The 21,681-nt window shown below is 35.8% G+C and overlaps 1 protein-coding gene across 3 annotated transcripts in view; it reads right to left on the bottom strand.

Annotated features, from left to right (window-relative positions):
- Positions 1-21,681, bottom strand: part of KIFAP3 (kinesin associated protein 3) — a gene marked incomplete at its 3' end in the record, with an annotated part of 155,057 nt that overhangs the window by 117,789 nt on the left and 15,587 nt on the right. For all 3 annotated transcript variants that reach the window (XM_079724871.1, XM_079724873.1, XM_079724872.1), the window contains 3 exons: positions 17,152-17,306; positions 14,620-14,675; positions 13,919-14,060 (listed from right to left, as the gene is read on the bottom strand). In XM_079724871.1, the coding sequence (XP_079580997.1) occupies positions 13,919-14,060; positions 14,620-14,675; positions 17,152-17,306 (353 nt within the window). The remainder of the gene's footprint in view (positions 1-13,918; positions 14,061-14,619; positions 14,676-17,151; positions 17,307-21,681) is intronic.

Genomic DNA, 21,681 nt, shown 5'->3' with positions numbered 1-21,681 from the left:
TTTTTTTTAACATCTGATTTAATGTGTTCATGAATAAGTGAAAAATTAGATTAAGTCTAAAAAAATAATGAGCAGTTTAAAGCAGGCTAACACTGACTTCACTAAAGCAAATTAATAATAACCAAATAAAACTTATACACAGAAAAATAAGTCTAATATTTTAATGTCATGTTAAATTGATGCCAACGGACATAAATAGAGCAAAAAATTTTTCATGAAACTAGCTTTAGGGTAGATTGATAAACATCCCTGTTACACCTTTGTCCTGAAAAAGGTAATGAATTGATTAATGAGAATTACTATACATTAAGTAAACATAAAGTAATGAGACTAGTTTCAAATTAGTACTGTTACATGGCTGACTAAATCTTAAAATCATTAAAAATTAAAATATCTGTGTATTATATAGTGATCATAATTCAACTTTCTATAATAGGCATTGAGGATCTATTGTACTTTGTGGACTGCATTGTAAGTATTTATTATGGTAATGAAAGTATTTAGTTTATTTGAGCTTTCTGGCCATTCAGATTATGAAACAACAAGAATTCACTATATTACTAATCCACTTAGTGAGGAATTTTTTATACAAACTGAAAAACACACTATAATAGCATTTCACAGTATTATTCATATTCATAATACAGAGTACTGGTATAATATAGGTTTTGAACAAAATTATTCTGAAGTCAAATAAATAGGTAATACGCAAAAGCTCTAGAAAAGTCCTACTTAATAAAGAATCTGGTTTAGCTTTGCTTAATCCAGTATTTCCAAAGGCATTCATCCTTATAATCCAGAGGATACAACATTTCTTAGAATATACTTTGGAAAATGATGTACTATAATGTCACAAATTTAGCATTTTTCTTCTTTACTAAAGAACAGAAAAATGTCTCAATAAAAATACAGCTATAGGAATTATACACAGGTTATGAAGAAATAAACCAAAAGAAAATTACAAAGTTTACAACAGATCAAAATATAACCCAAAATTAATTTATAATTTGAGTGCAATCATAATTAAAATTCTGTTAAGATTTTCTCAGAGAATATAATAAAGTGATCTCAAAACAATATGTAAGAAAACGTACAAAGACCAGCAACACCACTTTAGAAAAAAGAAAACAACAAATTGGAACATTTCTCCTACATACTCTAAAACTCTAGTCAAAGTACAAAACAAAACATAACAACAACAGTATGATATTGGTATGGAAATTATCAAACAGATCAATGGAAAAGAAAAGAGAGCATCAAAACATATCTATGAATATATCAGAACAGTATCTGGCACAGAATAAGCTTTCAAGAAGTATCTATTGAATAAAAAATTGGCCAGCATATAGTAGAAAAGTCATTTCAAATCTCTGGGAAAAGGAGGAGTATTCAATAACTAAGCTGGGGAGAGACCTTCAAGATGGCAGAAGAGTAACACGAGGAGATCACCTTCCTCCCCACAAATACATCAGAAATACATCTACACATGGAACAACTCCTACAGAACACCTACTGAATGCTGGCAGAAGACCTCAGACCTCCCAAAAGGCAAGAAACTCCCCACGTACCTGGGTAGGGCAAAAGAAAAAAGAAACAACAAAGACAAAAGAATAGGGACGGGACCTGCACCTCTGGGAGGGAGCCGTGAAGGAGGAAAGGTTTCCACACACTAGGAAGCCCCTTCACTGGTGGAGACGGGGGGTGGCGGGGGGGAAGCTTCAGACCCATGGAGGAAAGCACAGCAACAGGGGTGCAGAGGGCAAAGCGGAGAGATTCCCGCACAGAGGATCGGTGCCGACCAGCACTCACCAGCACGAGAGGCTTGTCTGCTCACCCGCTGGGGCGGGCAGGGGCTGGGAGCTGAGGCTCGGGCTTCGGTCAGATTCCAGGGAGAGGACTGGGGTTGGCTGCATGAACACAGCCTAAAGGGGGCTAGTGCACCACCGCTAGCCGGGAGGGAGCCCAGGAAAAAGTCTGGACCTGCCTAAGTGGCAAGAGACCATTGTTTCGGGGTGCGCGAGGAGAGGGGCTACAGAGCACTGCCTGAACTGTCTCCAGAGACGGCGCGGGCCATGGCTATCAGCGCAGACACGAGACGGGCATAAAACGCTAAGGCTGCTGCTACAGCCACCAAGAAGCCTGTGTGCAAGCACAGGTCACTCTCCACACCTCCCCTCCAGGGAGCCTGTGCAGCCCTCCACTGCCAGGGTCCCATGATCCAGGGACAACTTCCCCGGAAGAACACACGGCACGCCTCAGGCTGGTGCAACGACAGGCCGGCAACTGCCGCCCACAGGCTCAACCCGTATTCTGTACCCCTCCCTCCCCCCGGGCCTGAGGGAGCCAGAGCCCCCTAATCAGTTGCTACTTTAACCCGGTCCTGTCTGAGCAAAGAACAGACGCCCTCAGGAGACCTACACGCAAATCCAAAGCTGAACCCCAGGAGCTGTGTGAACAAAGAGAACGGGAAATCTCTCCCAGCAACCTCAGGAGCAGCAGATTAAATCTCCACAATCAACTTGATGTACCCTGCATCTGTGGAATACCTGAAGAGACAACGAATCATCCCAAAATTGCGGTGGTGGACTTTGGAAGCAACAATATATATATATTTTTCCTCTTTCTCTTTTTGTGAGTGTGTACATGAATGCTTCTTTGTATGATTTTGTCTGTAGAGCTTTGGTTTTACCATTTGTCCTAGGGTTCTGTCTGTCCATTTTTTTTTTTTTTTTAGTATAGTTTTTAGCGCTTGTTACAATTGGTGGCTTTGTTTTCTGGTTTGGCTGCTCTCTTCTTTCTTTCTTTCCTGTTTTATTTTCTTTTTATTACTTTTTATTTTTAATAATTATTTTTTATTTTAATAACCTTATTTTATTTTTTTCTTTCTTGCTTTCTTTTTTGTCCCTTTTCTTCTGAGCCATGTGGCTGACAGGGGCTCAGTGCACCAACCAGGTGTCAGGCCTGTGACACTGAGGTGGGAGAGCTGAGCTCAGGACACTGGACCACCAGAGAACTCCCGGCTCCACGTAATATCAAATGGCAAAAGCTCTCCCAGAGATCTCTACCTCAACGCTAAGACCCAGCTCCACTCAATGACCAGCGAGCTACAGTACTGGACACCCTATGCCAAACAACTAGCAAGACAGGAACACAACCCCACCCATTAGCAGTGAGGCTGCCTAAAATCATAATAAGGTCACAGACACCCCAAAACACACCAGCAGACACAGTCCTGCCCACCAGAAAGACAAGATCCAGCCTCATCCACCAGAACACAGGCACTAGTCCCCTCCACCAGGAAGCCTACACAACCCACTAAACCAACCTTAGCTACTGGGGGCAGACACCAAAAACAATGGGAACTACAAACCTGCAGCCTGCGAAAAGGAGACCCCAAACACAGTAAGTTAAGCAAAATGAGAAGACAGAGAACCACACAGCACATGAAGGAGCAGGGTAAAAACCCACCAGGCCAAACAAATGAAGATGAAATAGGCAGTCTACCTGAAAAAGAATTCACAGTAATGATGGTAAAGATGATCCAAAATCTTGGAAATAGAATGGAGAAATTACAAGAAACGTTTAACAAGGACCTAGAAGAACTAAAGAGCAAACAAACAATGATGAACAACACAATAAATGAAATTAAAAATTCTCTAGAAGGAATCAGTACCAGAAAAACTGAGGTAGAAGAACGGATAAGTGACCTGAAAGATAAGAGAGTAGAAATAACTATTGCAGAGGAGAATAAAGAAAAAGAATGAAAATAATTGAGGGCAGTCTCAGAGACCTCTGGGACAACATTAAATGCACCAACATTTGAATTATAGGGGTCCCAGAAGAAGAAGAGAAAAAGAAAGGTTCTGAGAAAATATTTGAATAAATTAGAGTTGAAAACTTCCCTAATATGGGAAAGGAAATAGTTATTCAAGTCCAGGAAGCACAGAGAGTCCCATACAGGATAAATCCAAGGAGAAACAGGCCAGGACACATATTAATCAAACTACCAAAAATGAAACACAAAGAAAAAATATTAAAAGCAGCAAGGGAAAAACAACAAATAACATACAAGGGAATCCCCATAAGGTTAACAGCTGATCTTTCAGCAGAAACTCTGCAAGCCAGAAGGGAGTGGCAGGACATATTTAAAGTGATGAAAGGGAAAAACCTACACCCAAGATTACTCTACCCAGCAAGGATCTCATTCAGATTCAAGGGAGAAATTAAAAACTTTACAGACAAGCAAAGGCTAAGAGAATTCAGCACCACCAAACCAGCTTTACCCCAAATGCTAAAGGAACTTCTCTAGGCAGAAAAAACAAGAGAAGGAAAAGGCCTACAAAAACAAACCCAAAACAATTAAGAAAATGCTAATAGGAACATACATATTGATAACTACCTTAAATGTAAATGGATTAAATGCTCCAGAAAAAAGACATAGACTGGGGGCTTCACTGGTGGCGCAGTGGTTGAGAGTCCACCTGCCGATGCAGGGGACACGGGTTCATGCCCCGGTTCGGGAAGATCCCACATGCCGCGGAGCGGCTGGTCCCGTGAGCTATGGCTGCTGGGCCTGTGCGTCCGGAGCCTGTGCTCCGCAACGGGAGAGGCCACGGCAGTGAGAGGCCCACATACCGCAAAAAAAAAAAAAAAAGACATAGACTGGCTGAATGGATACAAAAACAAGACCTGTATATATGCTGTCTACAAGAGACCCACATCAAACCAAGGGACACATACAGACTGAAAGTGAGGGGATGGAAAAAGATATTCTATGCAAATGGAAATCAAAAGAAAGCTGGAGCAACAATTCTCATATCAGACAAAATAGACTTTAAAACAAAGACTATTACAAGAGACAAAGAAGGACACTACATAATGATCAAGGGATTGATCCAAGAAGAAGATATAACAATTGTAAATATTTATGCACCAAACATAGGAGCACCTCAATACATAAGGCAAATGTTAACAGCCATGAAAGGGGAAATCAACAGTAACACAATCATAGTAGGGGACTTTAATACCCCACTTTCACCAATGGACAGATCATCCAAAATGAAAATAAATAAGGAAACACAAGCTTTAAATGATACATTAAACAAGATGGACTTAATTGATATTTATAGGACATTCCATCCAAAACAACAGAATACACTTTCTTCTCAAGTGCACACACAGAACATTCTCCAGGATAGATCATATCTTGGGTCACAAATGAAGCCTTGGTAAACTTAAGAAAACTGAAATCATATCAAGTATCTTTTCCAACCACAACGCTATAAGAGTAGATATCAATTACAGGAAAAAATCTGTAAAAATACAAACACATGGAGGCTAAACAATACACTACTTAATGACCAAGAGATCACTGAAAAATTAAAGAGGAAATCAAAAATACCTAGAAACAAATGACAATGAAAACACGATGGCCCAGAACCTAAGTGAGGCAGCAAAAGCAGTTCTAAGAGGGAAGTTTACAGCAATACAATCCTACCTCAAGAAACAAGAAACATCTCAAATAAACAACCAACCCTTACACCTAAAGCAATTAGAGAAAGAAGAAGAACAAGAAAAAAAAAACCAAAGTTAGCAGAAGGAAAGAAATCATAAAGATCAGATCAGAACTAAAGGAAAAAAAATGAAGGAAACAATAGCAAACATCAATAAAAAAAAAGCTGTTTCTTTGAGAAGATAAACAAAATTGAAAAACCAATAGCCAGACTCATCAAGAAAAACAGGGAGAAGACTCAAATCAACAGAATTAGAAATGAAAAAATGAAAAAGGAGAAGTTACAACTGACACTGCAGAAATACAAAGGATCATGAGAGATTACTTCAAGCAGCTATATGCCAATAAAATGGACAACCTGGAAGAAATGGACAAATTCTTAGAAATGCACAACCTTCCAAGACTGAACCAGGAAGAAATAGAAAATATAAACAGAACAATCATAAGAAATGAAATTGAGACTGTGATTAAAAATCTTCCAACAAACAAAAGCCCAGGACCAGAGGGCTTCACAGGTGAATTCTATCAAACATTTAGAGAAGAGCTAACACCTATCCTTCTCAAACTCTTCCAAAATATAGCAGACTCCTTCTACAAGGAGTCTGGAGTCTTCCAAACTCCTTTTGCAAGGCCATAATCACCCAGATACCAAAACCACATAAAGATGTCACAAAGAAAGAAAACTACAGGCCAGTATCACTGATGAACATAGATGCAAAAATCCTCAACAAAATACTAGCAAACAGAATCCAACAGCACATTAAAAGGATCATACACCATGATCAACTGGGGTTTATAAAAGGAATGCAAGGATTCTTCAGTATACGCAAATCAATCAATATGATACACCATATTAACAAACTGAAGGATAAAAACCATATGATCATCTCAATAGATGCAGAAAATCTTTCGACAAAATTCAATACCCATTTATGATAAAAAACCCTAGAGAAAGTAGGCATAGAGGGAACTTACCTCAGCATAGTAAAGCCCATATGTGACAAACCCACAGCCAACATCATTCTCAATGGTGAAAAACTGAAACCATTTGCTCTAAGATCAGGAACAAGACAAGGTTGGCCACTCTCACCACTGTTATTCAAGATAGTTTTAGAAGTTTTAGCCAGAGGAATCAAAGAAAAAGAAATAAAAGGAATCCAAATCGGAAAAGGAGAAGTAAAGCTGTCACTGTTTGCAGATGACATGATACGATACATAGAGAATCCTAAAGATGCTATCAGACAACTACTAGAGCTAATCAATGAATCTGGTAAAGTAGCAGGATACAAAAATAGTATACAGAAATGTCTTGCATTCCTATACTCTAAGAATAAAAAATCTGAAAGAGAAATGAAGGAAACACTCCCATTTACCACTGCAACAAAAAGAATAAAATACCTAGGAATAAACCTAGCTAAGGAGACAAAAGACCCGTATGCAGAAAACTATAAGACACTGATGAAAGAAATTAAAGATGATACAAACAGATGCAGAGATATACCGTGTTCTTGGATTGGAAGAATCAACATTGTGAAAATGACTAAACTACCCAAAGCAATCTACATATTCAATGCAATCCCTATCAAACTACCAATGGCATTTTTCACAGAACTAGAACAAAAAATTTCACAATTTGTATGGAAACACAAAAGACCCCGAATAGCCAAAGCAATCTTGAGAAAGAAAAACGGAGCTGGAGGAATCAGGTTCCTGGACTTCAGACTATACTACGAAGCTACAGTAATCAAGAGAGTATGGTACTGTCACAAAAACAGAAATATAGATCAATGGAACAGGATAGAAAGCCCAGAAATAAACCCACGCACATATGGTCACCTTATCTTTGATAAAGTAGGCAAGAATATACAATGGAAAAAAGACAGCCTCTTTGATAAGTGATACTGGGAAAACTGGACAGCTACATGTAAAAGAATGAAATTAGAACACTCCCTAACACCATACACAAAAATAAACTCAAAATGGATTAAAGACCTAAATGCAAGGCCAGGCACCATAAAAGTTGTAAAGGAAAACATAGTCAGAACACTTTATAACATAAATCACAGCAAGATCCTTTTTGACCCATCTCCTAGAGAAATGGAAATAAAAAGAAAAATAAACAAATGGGACCTAATGAAACTTAAAAGCTTTTGCACAGCAAAGGAAATCATAAACAAGATGAAAAGACAACCCTCAGAATGGGAGAAAATATTTGCAAATGAAGCAACTGACAAAGGATTAATCTCTGAAGTTTACAAGCAGCTCATGCAGCTCAATATCAAAAACAACAAACAACCCAATCCAAAAATGGGCAGAAGACCTAAACAGACATTTCTCCAAAGAAGATATACAGATTGCCAACAAACACACGAAAGAATGCTCAACATCACTAATCATTAGAGAAATGCAAATCAAAACTACAATGAGGTATCACCTCACACCAGTCAGAATGGCCATCATCAAAAAATCTACAAACAATAAATTCTGGAGAGGGTGTGGAAAAAAGGGAACCCTCTTGCACTTTTGGTCGTAATGTAAATTGATATAGCCACTATGGAGAACAGTATGGAGGTTCCTTAAAAAACCAGAAAGAGAACTATCATACAACCCAGCAATCCCACTACTGGGCATATACCCTGAGAAAACCATAGTTCAAAAGGTGTCATGTACCACAATGTTCATTTCAGCTCTATTTACAATAGCCAGGACAGGGAAGCAACCTAAGTGTCCATCGACAGATGAATGGATAAAGAAGATGTGACACATATATACAATGGAATATTACTCAGCTATAAGAAGAAACAAAATTGAGTAGTGAGGTGGATGGACCTAGAGTCTGTCATACAGAGTGAAGTAAATCAGAAAGAGAAAAACAAATACTGTATGCTAACATATATGGGATCTAAAAAAAAAAAAAGAAAAAAAGTGCCTCTGAAGAACCTAGGGGCAGGACAGGAATAAAGATGCAGATGTAGAGAATGGACTTGAGGACATGGGGAGGGGGAAGGGTAAGGTGGGACAAAATGAGAGAGTCACATGGACATATATACACTACCAGTTGTAAAATAGATAGCTAGTGGGAAGCAGCCACATATCACAGTGAGATCAGCTCAGTGTTTTGTGACCAACTAGAGAGGTGGCATAGGGAGAGTGGGAGGGAGACGCAAGAGGGAGGAGATATGGGGATGTACGTATATGTATAGCTGATCACTTTGTTATAAAGCAGAAACTAACACAGCATTGTAAAGCAATTATACTCCAATAAAGATGTTAACAAAAAATAACTAAGTTGGAATAACTGGCTATACAATGTGGAAAAAAATAAAATTACATCTCTACCTTTCACTTTCAACAAAAATGAATTCCAGGGCCAAGAGCTTTAGGAACAGCAGAGTAAGGACCTGCAAAAATCCACTCTTCCATAAGCAAATATAATACTGGTAAATGTTTTCAAAATCAACTCTTTTAGAACTCTGGAAATTAGTTTTGTAAAAACTCAAGAAGTGTTTATTTAAGAAATATGGCTGACTTGGTAAGAACAGTGAGCTCTGTGGCATTTCAACGTGCCCTAATCCATCCCTTCTGTGCAACTTTGTGGAAACTTTGAAAACCAACAGCATCACAACCATGATATCTGTGAAAAACAGTAGCCCAGCAACAACTGGAGGAAGTAGAACAGTGTGGTGCCCCCCCAAATTCCCACTCCAGTGAACTGTCAATATCTTATCCATCAGGATACTTGCTGAAAAGCTCCATTCCCATGGTTTGGCTTTATTTTACCTGACTCAGAGATTGCTCTTACAAACAGCTTTAGACCCAGGGCATTTGTTGAAAACTACCAGCAGCAACATTGCAGCTATGTGCAGCAGCCTAGCCAACTTGAGGTAACAAGAGGCTGACCAAAACACTTTAAAAGGAAAAACTGGGAAATGAGATATTCACTGGGTCTTTGAAAGACTCCAACACATTCCTGGGACTCCAGAAGGCCCGGCACACATGTAGGAATGTGCACATGCCAGGGAAAGACCTAAAAGAGTCTAATCTCTCATCTCTGGCCAAACTTGAGGCAATGTTCAAGCAGGAATTGAAGGCTAAGGCTTGTAAACTACTTCCTTGAGCACTGAAGACATCCTCCCACCCACATGTACATACCCACAGCCCCTCAGAAAAGGCTGGGAAACTCTGTGCCAGGCATTTAAAGAAATCTCTATCTACTCATTAGTTACCACTAAACTAACTGAGCAGAGGCTTCAGTGACTGCAGAGACAAAGAATACAGACTTTACAGTAATTAATTAATCCAGGAAACTCATTATACAAATAAACAGCAAATATAACAAGTCCGGAAAGGAGTGGAAATCTGATTTCCAGAGTTGCCCCAATATTATTTCAACAACAACAAAAAATACAACACATGCAAAGAAACAGGACAGTATATCCCTTACTCAGAAAACACAGCATTCAGTAGAAACTGTCCATGAGGAAGCTCACATTTTGAACTTATGAGACAAAGATTTTAAATTATGTGAAGTTATTGTAAATATATTTAAAGAACTAAAGGAAATCATGTCTAAAGAATTAAAGGAAAATATGAGAAGGTATGAGAATTATGTCTCACCAAACAAAGAATATCAATAAGAAGATACAAATTATACAAAATGAACCAAATAGAAATTCTGAAGTTCCAAGTATGATTTCTGAAATGAAAAATTCATTAGATGGTCCTAACAGCAGACGTGAATTAGAAAAAAAAAATCAACAAATGTAAAGGCAGGTTAATTAAGATTATCCAGTCTGAGGAACAGAAGGAAATAAATAGAGCTTCAAAGACCTATATGACATCAACAAGCTTACTAACACGGGGGTCCCAAGGGGAAAGGATAGAGAGGAAGGAGCTAAATAAATATTTAACAAAATAATGGTCCAAACTTCCTAAACTTGATTTAAAACATTAATCTATATATCCAAGAAACTCCACAAATTCCAAGCAAGATAAACTCAAAGATATGACCACCTAAACACATCATAAGTCAAACTAGCAAAAGCCAAAGGTAAAGCAAATATTGAAAATAGCAAGAGAAAATCAATTCAACATGTACACCTGGTCCTCAATAAGGTTAACAGTTGGTTTCACATCAGAAACCATGCAGACATGAAGCCAGTGGGATGACATATTCAAATTGTAAAAGAAAAAGACTGTCAACCAGTAATTCTATATCCAGCAAAACTACCCTTTAAACAGAAGAAAAGTTATTCCTAGGTAAACAAAAACTTAAGAGAATTTGTTGCTAGTAGAACTTTTCTATGAGAGATACTAAAGGGATTCCATCAGGCTGAAATGCAAGGACACTAGAGAGTAACTTAAATCCAAACAGAGAAAAAAGGAGCACCGGTAAAGGTAACTCTCTCTATATATAAATATAAAAGACATTATAAACATATTTTTGATTGTATTATTTTCTTCTATCTGATTTTAAAATGCATACATCAATAATTATATTACGTGCTGATAGGCTGATAATGTATGCAGATGTAATATGTATGAAATAATAGTACAAAGGTATGGGGTGGGAATAGAGGTATATTGAAGGAAAGTTTTTGTATATTGTTAAAATTATGTTGGCATTAACTTAAACTAGATTTTTAAAATTTAAGATGGTATCTGTAACCACTTAGAAAATAATTCAGGAAAACACAGTAAAGGAACAACAAAAGAATTAAAATGGTATACTAGACAATATTTCATACAAAAGAAGGCAGTAATGGAGAAACAGAAGAACAAAAAAAGCTAAAAGACATATAGAAAACACAAAGTGTTAGATGACAATCCGTTATGAGTAATTATGTTAATGGTAAATAGAATAAACATGCCAATCAAAAGGCAGATTGTTTGAATGTATTAAAAAAATATGATCCAACTGTATGCATTCTACAACAGAAACACTTCAGATTCAAAGACACAAATAGGGTGAAAGTAAAAGAATGGAAAAAGATATGTCACGCAAAAAAAAAAAAAAGACATTAGACTGAAAAACACTATTTCTAAGTACATAAAAGAAAAAGGATGCATAGTTGACCCTTGAACAACATGGGTCTGAACTGCACAGGCCCATTTATACTTGAACATGGGTTTAAACTTATGTGTGCATAAGTGGACACAGGCAGTTCAAATCCATGTTGTTTAAGGGTCAACTGTACATGATCTGTGGTTGGTTGCATCCGCAGATGTAAGGATATGGAGGACTATGGGACTTGAGCATCTGCAGATTTTGGTATCCTTGGCAGGCCTCAGAACCAATCCCCCATGGATATCAAGGGATGACTGTATATATAATACATATATATATATAAAAGAAAAAGGATGTATACTCATATGTAAATATACATATATTCACATGTATATATAAATTCAAACTTCACAGGGTAGGTATTCCAGAAGTGTAGTGACATGAGAAAAAGATCAAATTCATTAGAAATCAGGCAAATGCAACTTAAAACAAAGAGATATTGTTTATTACCAACAACGCAGTGGCAAAAATGTTTAAGTTTTATAGCCTTCATATTCTATTGGTCTGGAGAGACAGCGGCACAACCACTTTGGAGGACAATTCAGAAATATCCCTAAGACATTATGACCTGCATTTCTTTTGTTTTGTTTTGTTTTTGCAGTACGCGGGCCTCTCACTGTTGTGGCCTCTCCCATTGCGGAGCACAGGCTCCGGACGCGCAGGCTCAGCGGCCATGGTTCACGGGCCCAGCCGCTCCGCGGCATGTGGGATCTTCCCAGACCGGGGCACGAACCCGTGTCCCCTGCATCGGCAGGCGGACTCTCAACCACTGCGCCACCAGAGAAGCCCTATGACCTGCATTTCTGTATGACCTTTGTTTCTGTGTACACACACTTAAAAAAACCTTGCCTGTGTATATAAGATATAAACAAAGATGTTCACTAAAGTTCCCTACTGAAAACTTTGGAAACAACCAAATGACCATCAAAAGGGGAATGGCTAAAGAATATGCATAACTTCATAAAATACAATTAGCAAAAGTAGTTCAAAACTAATTACACTGTATGTATCTATATGCATATAATCTTGAAACATTACTACATGGAGAAAAAATTACCAAGTAAGAAGTGTGATATAATTAACATAAAAATTCATATAAGGTAATACTCTATTCTTTAATATAGGAAAAAAACCTATATATATATATGTATAAATCTATGGAAAAGATCTGGAAGAATGCACTCCAAACTCCTACCAGATTATAGACTAATGGTCAAAGGGGGTTTTATCTGTAATACTCTAATTCTTTAAAAAGAATATATTAATATATGAATTGTATAATTTAGAAAATACTTAAAATGTACAAATTTCCTAACTGGAATATTGGTAATATCCTATGACTCTCTGGACAGATCTCTGGATATATTTTCCACACTACAAAGTATTGATGTGCACTGTCCAGCCTCTACAAAAGGAGTTTGACAATAGATAAAAAAGTATTCCTTCACATGTGATGGAAATCATATCATAACAATATCTTCCATATTTTATTTTTGGCAAAAGTGTAATCAGAAAATTATAATAATTCTATAGTGGTATTCTACAGTGGTATTACTGAGAAAAAAGGTTTTAAGAGCATTATATCTCCGTTTTCTTTTATTACCCAGCACTTCTAATGAAAAGAAAGCAAATACTTGGCATCAAAATCAATCTAAATGAAATTTAAAGGATTACTATTTTTGGCTGTGCTACTAAAAGAAAACTAATATTGGAACTGTAATTTTTTTTTTTTTTTTTTTTTTTTTGCGGTATGCGGGCCTCTCACTGTTGTGGCCTCTCCCGTTGCGGAGCACAGGCTCTGGACACGCAGGCTCAGCGGCCATGGCTCAGCCTAGCTGCTCCACGGCATGTGGGATCTTCCCAGATCGGGGCACGAACCCATGTCCCCTGCAGCGGCAGGCGGACTCTCAACCACTGCGCCACCAGGGAAGCCCTGGAACTGTAATTTAATAAAAGCATATACATACATGTGCAAATGTCAAAAGTCTGATATTGTATCCTAATTGAAAGAATAAAAAGTCTTCCAGAATAGAAGAAAAAATAAAAAGTCTTCCAGAATAGAAGAAAGAAAAGATTCAGTACCATTAATGCTTTACTTTTCTGGTTTAAATTATTAGTGAATCCTCCAGAGAATATTTAAATGTTATGCCCACATGTTAAGAAATTTGAGTAAGAAGGAAAGTAATAAAGAGCTGGAAAATAAGTGCATTCCTATGCTTGATATAAATAATTTTGGCTTACCCCTCTATGATAATAAATTTAAAAATCATATTTCACAATAATAATTCTACTTTAAATATTTATAGATAAGTCTATAAATTCAAGTCTATAAATTCTACCATTCAATAGTAGTTCTTCCAAGTTATCAGGATTTCGAGCAAGCTGTAGGATCAAAGCAGAACCCCGAACCTTGTCAGGAATATCTTCATATAATAACTCAATGTACTCATCCATGTCATTAATGTTAGCAACTTCATCAATCTGAAACAAAGGAAGAGGAAGGAAGTACTCTAAAAGAATAATGCTCAACAGAGCCAATGTCAAAGGAATGGTATTTTGTGATCAATAAACTGCCCTTGATAGTAAGAGACAAGTTTTCAAAGGACTTAACAGTTGCCGTCTTTTTGTAGAGGGGGAAATTAGACCTTTGGGTGATAGGACTCCTGAGTGAAAGTAGTCATAAACCATATGATAAAATGGGATGTACATAAACTCTAAAACTGGCCTATTTATATTGATAAAGTATCTTAAATGTAATGCAAAATAGTATATACCATAATAAATTAAACATACTTTAAAACATAGTACAATAAGAATATTTAAAACATTTCACAACTTATTTATCAAAATAAATTATGTCTAAAAGACACATCCAATAATTTTTGCCTTTATTAAATACTGATTTTCTACCTTTTTCAGGTACTTTAAGTTCAACCATTTTTTAAAATTCCACATTTGTTTAATGTGATTGTATGAATTATTGATGGTAAAAAGCAATACCTTAGAATCAATTCTCTATTAGATAAAAATACAGTCTTACCTCCATTCCTTCAAAAGTAGGTGGATCTTTAGGCTTGCTTGATTTTTCTTTTTTTTCTGTAAAAAGATTTTTTTCTTATGAGAAGAACAATGTTTTTAGGTTTCTGGGTAATTTTTATTTTCAGCAGCTGAGTTTAATTCTAGCTAACTTGGGTATCTTCAAATGGGTAATTTATGAAATAACCTTTTTTCCAATGTATAAAAAATGCTCATCTATAATGCATTTGTTCTAATAAGGATATCACGGAGAGTATAATAAAATCTACAAATAATCTCCAAATTATGTTAGGTAGCAATTTAAACTCCCTCTTTGTCTAACATTTTAGGTATGTAAATAGCCAGGCTCGCCAACAAGAAGCAAAATACTCCATTTTAAGTTTTCTTTCTTTTCCTAATTCACATTTAAGAACAGGAAAATCAGTAAGGCAAAGAAAAAACTAATGAGTTGAGTAATATAAAAACTAAAATAAAAATTAACAAAGGAAAAGGAAAAGAAATAACTTGGATAAAGTTAAAAAGCTAAAATACAGTTGCTGATTTTTTAAACAAAATTAGGATCATAAATTAAAAGGCAAATGTTTAATATTTGTGTTAATTTAATCCTCACTTGTTCCCAAATGAATTAAAGAGGTATTCAAAGGTGTTGAACACAACTGAGTCATTTTTTATGTTGAATTATTTGATTCATAGCAGAACTTTATTTTGTAAAAAAAAATTATCAAAAATGCTTCACTGCTCTGATCTGGGTCAAAAACCTAAGCAATGAATGTACATTAAAATAAGTTCAAGTAGTATCAAATTTTTGATTCTATAATTAGCAAATGTTTTACATATAATAGGAATTAGCCCTGATTGTTTTCAGAGGAAGGTAGTCGTTATGGACAAAGTTATGTTTTCTTAACAGCTAGATTTTTCCTCAAACAGATAATTTATTATGACAGTGATTTTAATTAAGCAAAGAAAAAAATAATACTTATGGTAAAGAATCACATAATCAAATAACTATTATTGTTTTATTTCAACCACTTTTAGGGCTAGGTTTTTGGCTTTGAAATAGTGAATATCAAGTAAAAAAGAAAGAAAATGGAATAGTTTTTAAAAATAAGTGTACATATACTATAGTATAGCATTTCATATATGCCTCCAAAATATCTATATAGAGAAACATATTGATTTAATTTATCTACTTATGATAACATGAAAATTTCCTCATATTCCTCTAATTTCTGGGGAAGGAGGTGAGAAGACTGATTTACTCTGAAAACTCAGTGAAAGGGTTTTCATTCGTTTAAAGATATTTTATTACAAATGCCTTCGGAATTATATTAATTTAGCATTAGGAAAGATCAATTTTAACTATATTGTACAGCCTACAATAAGTACACACACATCTTAAAAGAGCATAGAATTTATTTTTCTCACTTACTTATTGAAGCTATCTCTCATCATTTAGTAACACTGTTAACAGGAATACTGTATCAAAAAATAGTTAATAAAATTTTTGATAATATTTTCCTTATAGCACTTATTATTATTAATAGGTATACACTGAGTGCCAGCTATGTAGTTGGAAACAAATTCAAAATGCTCATTTTTGCTTTTAAATAAATTCACAGCTATTCAATTCATTCAACACATATATATTGATCATATAAAGTGTGTTAGATACTATATACAGCGTCAATTAATAAAAGTATATATTAGTCACAAGGCATTTTATTTGCTGTGGATGGAGAGAGAAGACTGGTTAATCTGAAAAAATGTCCAAATGAATTTTCTCTTTCATTTTTCTATTTAATACAATCAAAACTTAAGTATAAGTTATTTCAAGGGTACCATATTTTAGAACTCACCAATGATAAAAGAAAGATATATGTAAACTTAATAAATACTATGAAATGGAATAACTAACCATTGAATAATCTGAGATGACTTTCCATTCAAATGTCTGTACTCTCATTTTGTTTTGGGTTTGGATTATTCGAAAAATGTCTTCTATAAATAATCAACTGCTTAGTTCTAATATTTTAATGGCTTGGTTCTTTTATGAGGTAATTAAAGACAGAAGAATGGTAACAACAAAGACATTTAGGAATGAAAAGGTAATGTTTTCCTAACAAAGATTCACAAAACTTATGCATATGACATATATTTTAACATTTAAATAAGTAATCCATTCAAATTATCAATTAAATGTCAATAAAAAATTTAAAAAATATAAATCTAGTTGCTGGGGTAGAGAAAACAGGTTTTCTGCTCCCAATATTCTCCTTTTATTATTCTAGAATCAATGTGATATTTGCTTTTTTACTCTTTATTTCCGCACATGTGTACACACACAGTATGAAATAGATCATTTTGGAAGCATCATTTTGGAAGCCTGGCATGTAGGAAACTAGTATGTTTCTTTATTATTTCATTCACTTACTTAGAGAACTGGTAAAAGAAAACTCACCATTCAAATGTCAAAAGTACAAACTATAGTCAAACAACTCTGGTTTTGCATTAAAAAGTTAGGAATTCTTCTGCTTACCTTTTCCTGACACTGAATCACGGCGGTTCTGGAGATAGTACAACAGCTGTTCTACCTCATTTAGCTTTGAGGGATGAATGAGTTTACATTCTTCAACCACCTTTCGTGCCAGGGAAGTTATATCTGTGTTGGCATTGAGACTCTTAAGACGAATGCTGCAGGCATATCAGAATTTTCCAACTCAGGTATTATTAAAGTAAGTGATAACTTAAACAATACTTCTTTTAAATAATTTACAAAACACTTAAATGTACCTAACATAGTCTCTTTTAGTAAAATATAATAAAGTATTAGATATAATTAGGCTTAGAAAAAAATGCAAAGCAATGATTTTCCTTGAGCTGGACAAATGAGATAACAGAAGGAATGGTAAAATCTACATCTGACTCTTCTAGGCAGGATAGCATATCCAGAGAGCTTGTTTTTAAAGTCTTTCTGATATCACATAAAGTCTTTAGTTATTATTAGATGTGAAAATCCATACTGCCAAAAATAAATCATTTTCTTGACCATATTCACAGTCATTTTCTTTTCAGTTAGGGGCAAGACACAATATTAATATATTCGGATTCGGTTGTTCTGATGGAAATTATATAGAAGACAGAAGAAAAAAAAGTAGGATGCATTTTAAGATCTATATGAGTAATGCTGAGGAACAAATAAATATAGTTATACCTGTTAGTACCTTAAAAAAAAAAAACAGGTTCACCCTCCTTTTTAATTTAATCCAGGAGAGATTCACTGGAAGGTCAATAAGAAAAGGTTGTTCAAAATCTGGAAACAACTACCAATTTACATGGATTCATGGCACCAAAGAAAGCTATAAGGACATAAAATTAGGTTCAGGGTGAAGACTCAAACTGGTGGCAAAAGATTCTTGCAAAGCAGATGCATTCATGCAAAGCTAGATTCAAAAAGAGAAACATAAGAAAGTAGCCACTATGTTGAAATACTTCTTAGTGAAGATGGCCAATTTTTGGAGACACTCAAGGTATTAGAGGCAACAGGGACAGAGACCTCAGAAAAATGTCCTGCACTCAGCATCTGTGAAATCATTATTCAGATACAGATGATCTCTCCTGAAACAAGTGTAGTAAAGTGATTTGAATACTGTTCACAGCTTTATAGTCATCCTCGAATCTGGTCCTCTTGGGATTCTATAAGCTACCTAATAGCCTTTAATAAATTCCTTTTATGCTTGAATTTTCTAGAGTGGCTTCTAATGTCTGTAACAAGAACCCTAGCAATACTCTGTGCCTTTATTTTAATTTTTCTCTAATTTATTTGGCTGTTTAAGTTCCCATCTTTTAAATCTTTTAAACTGTTGAATATTTTTGTATAACTTTAGCTGCACATCAGAAAGCAGAGATATAAAGGAGAGTCCATTCAGAGAAAAACTCTCAAAAGACATCTCCATGTTTAATTTTAACAAGGAACTGGGAAATCTTGAGTTTCCATAAATCTGATTAAGAAGCACAACAGAAACTCTACAAACATGTATTTTTGAAATTTTCCTACTAGTTTTTTTTAGAGCAGTTTTAGGTTTACAGAAAATCTGTGCTGAAAGTACAGAGTTACCATGTATGTCCCCACTACCCTCTCCCAGTACAGTTTCTTCTATTATTACCATCTTGTGATAGTGTGGAAACTTTGTCACAATTGATGAATCACTATTGATATATTATTAACTAAAGTCTACAGTTTACATTGGGGTTCACTCTTTGTATTGTATAGTTCTGTGCACTTGGACAAATGCATAATTTCATGTATCCACCATTAAAGTAGCATACAAAATAGTTTTGCTACCCTAAAAATGCCCTGTGTGCCACATATTCTCCCCTCCCACCCCCGAACTCCTGACAACTTCTAATCTATTTTTACTTTAGTTTTGCCTTTTCTAGATGGTCATACAGTTGGAATCATACAGTATATAGCTTTTCCAGTCTGGCTGCTTTCATTTAGCAATATTCATTTAGGTTCCTCTGTGCCTTTTCATAGCTTGATGGTGGATTCATTTTTAGTGCTGAATAGTACTTGACTATATGGATGCAACACAGTTTGTTTACCCATTTGCCTACTGAAGGATATCTTGGTTGCTTCAATTGTTGACAGTTATAAATAAAGCTGCTATCAACATTCATGTGTAGGTTTCTGTGTGGAAATACATTTTCAACTCATTTGGGTTAATATCTAGGAGCACAACTGTTGGATCATATGGTAAGTGTATGTTTAGCTTTGTAAGAAACTGCCAAAATGACTTCCAAAGTAGCTGTACCATTTTGTATTTCCACCAGCAATGAATGAGTTCCTGTTGCTCTACATCCTCACCAGCATCTGGTGCTATCAGTGTTTTAGACTTTACACATTTTAATAGGTGTGTAGGAGTATCTTGATGTAATAAAGCAGATTTTTTCTATCATTTTTTAGATTTATTTTCTACCAATATATATATTAGCAATCTGATTCATCATCTTCTTTCCATCCAAGTAATAGAAAGATTCTTTCCTGTGTACATCTCTCTCCTAAATCCTTCCCTTGTTAAAAGAGACAAAGAAAAAATATGTAGGACTAGAATTTTTAGAAAATGTCAGCTGTATGTTTACTGATTATTTCTAAAATAAAAAAATAGGCCCCCTTCATTAGGCAGCCCATGCCTATTAGTAATACTAAAAACTCATACCAAAAAATGCCCATATTGGGCTTCCCTGGTGGCGCAGTGGTTGAGAATCTGCCTGCAAATGCAGGGGACATGGGTTTGAGCCCTGGTCTCGGAGAATCCCACATGCTGTGGAGCAACTAGGCCCGTGAGCCACAACTACTGAGCCTGCGCGTCTGGAGCCTGTGCTCCGCAACAAGAGAGGCCGCAATAGTGAGAGACCCGCGCACGGCGATGAAGAGTGGCCCCCACTTGCCACAACTAGAGAAAGCCCTCACACAGAAACGAAGACCCAACACAGCAAAAATAAATAAATAAAAATTTAAAATGCCCATATTATTTTTGGACCATAACCGTAAGATTTCTCATAACGAAATGTTCAGAAAACTGGGACTCTGTTGAAGGTGGGCTTATACATTCCTTTATCCGATAAGGGAGAATGAAATACATGTTTCCTGGACCTGAGCCATAGCACTAATTACCACAATTTAATGACAGTTTCATTTCACACCTATCTCAATCTATATGAGTGTCCCCCTCAAAACCTTCACCCCCAGCTGCCACCATTGATAAACCTCTTGAACTATCAACAAACCATTTTCTCCTTTTGGTCCCACAATACGATTCCTCCCCAAACCTTGAGCAGCCAGGTTGAATACCACAAAGTTGGGTTACAGAGGTTTTTCCCATACTGATGTTTAAATCCACTTACACTAACCAGTTGGTAGTAACTCTTTCCAGGTGGCTGACTCTCTACTGAATGTACCCCTTGTCTAGAAAGCCTACAGATTTTCAAACAATAACAACATTCTCACTTAATTTTAATTGAATAAGGCTATTGACTACACTAAGAACTAAAAACTAAATTTCTCTCATGAAATGTGGATGTATGAGGTTCTAAAGGCAAAGACCCTAATCTGCTAGCTTTTCTTTGGAACTCAAATTAATAAAATCTCAAGAGATGTTACTTTCTCAAAATGTACAAAATTTAGGCAGCAGTCACAAACACACAAGTGGAAGAAAGTGTGAGAGAACACAAAAAATGGTGAGCATGTGAGTTAAAATCTACAGTGTAAGTATGTATGTGTGCATGTGTATATCTCTTCAATCTAGTGGATTATCCAAAGACTCATTTATTTTTAATGAATTATCTGTGTAATTTAGTCTTTTAACCCAAATAAGAAGAGAGACTACAGATCTTAATAAGACAGTAGGTAGCTTCTCTCTTCAGGTTTCTATACAATGAACTTTCTTAATTGAAACACTATAAAAATTTGGGGCCAAATAATTTTTTGTTTGTAAGTGCCTATCTTACGCATTGTAGGATGTTTCGCAGCAACCCAGCCTCTATCCACTAGATACCAATAGCACCCTCCAGTTATGACAACCAAAATGTCTCCAGGTATCGCCAAATGTCCCCTGGGGGAAAAATCCTAACCAGCTGAGAACCACTGCTATATATTTAAAATATAGTGCTAAATATGCTAAATACTAAATACTGTCACAAGAACTTCTAGCATCCTGAATATACTTAATACCACCAAAACACACTAACTTTTTAACTAGTTCCCAAATCAAAATTATCTATGGGGGGAAGAAAGTTGGGAAAGAATACTAGGTAATCTCAGACCCTCTCTACTTCCACAAAACTATGGAAGGAGTGCAAGATCATTGCCAGCACAACTGAAGACTAATGAAAAAGGCCAGTTCCCAAGGGACTCCTGAAAGTACTATGAAAGCAGGAAGGAAAGTGTGTAGAACATTGGGAGATCTAAGCTCAATTCATTTAGTCAGAAAATGCTTGTCCTATTACTAATATCTTTCACAGCGCTAGATTTTTAAGGGATGAATTCAAGGTACATGCCCCATTTGTG

Source organism: Hyperoodon ampullatus (assembly GCF_949752795.1).
Source record: "Hyperoodon ampullatus genome assembly, chromosome: 2".
Lineage (NCBI taxonomy): Eukaryota > Metazoa > Chordata > Mammalia > Artiodactyla > Ziphiidae > Hyperoodon > Hyperoodon ampullatus.
Note: the sequence above shows the minus strand (reverse complement) of the source record. Positions and strands in the feature narration are given on the sequence as shown.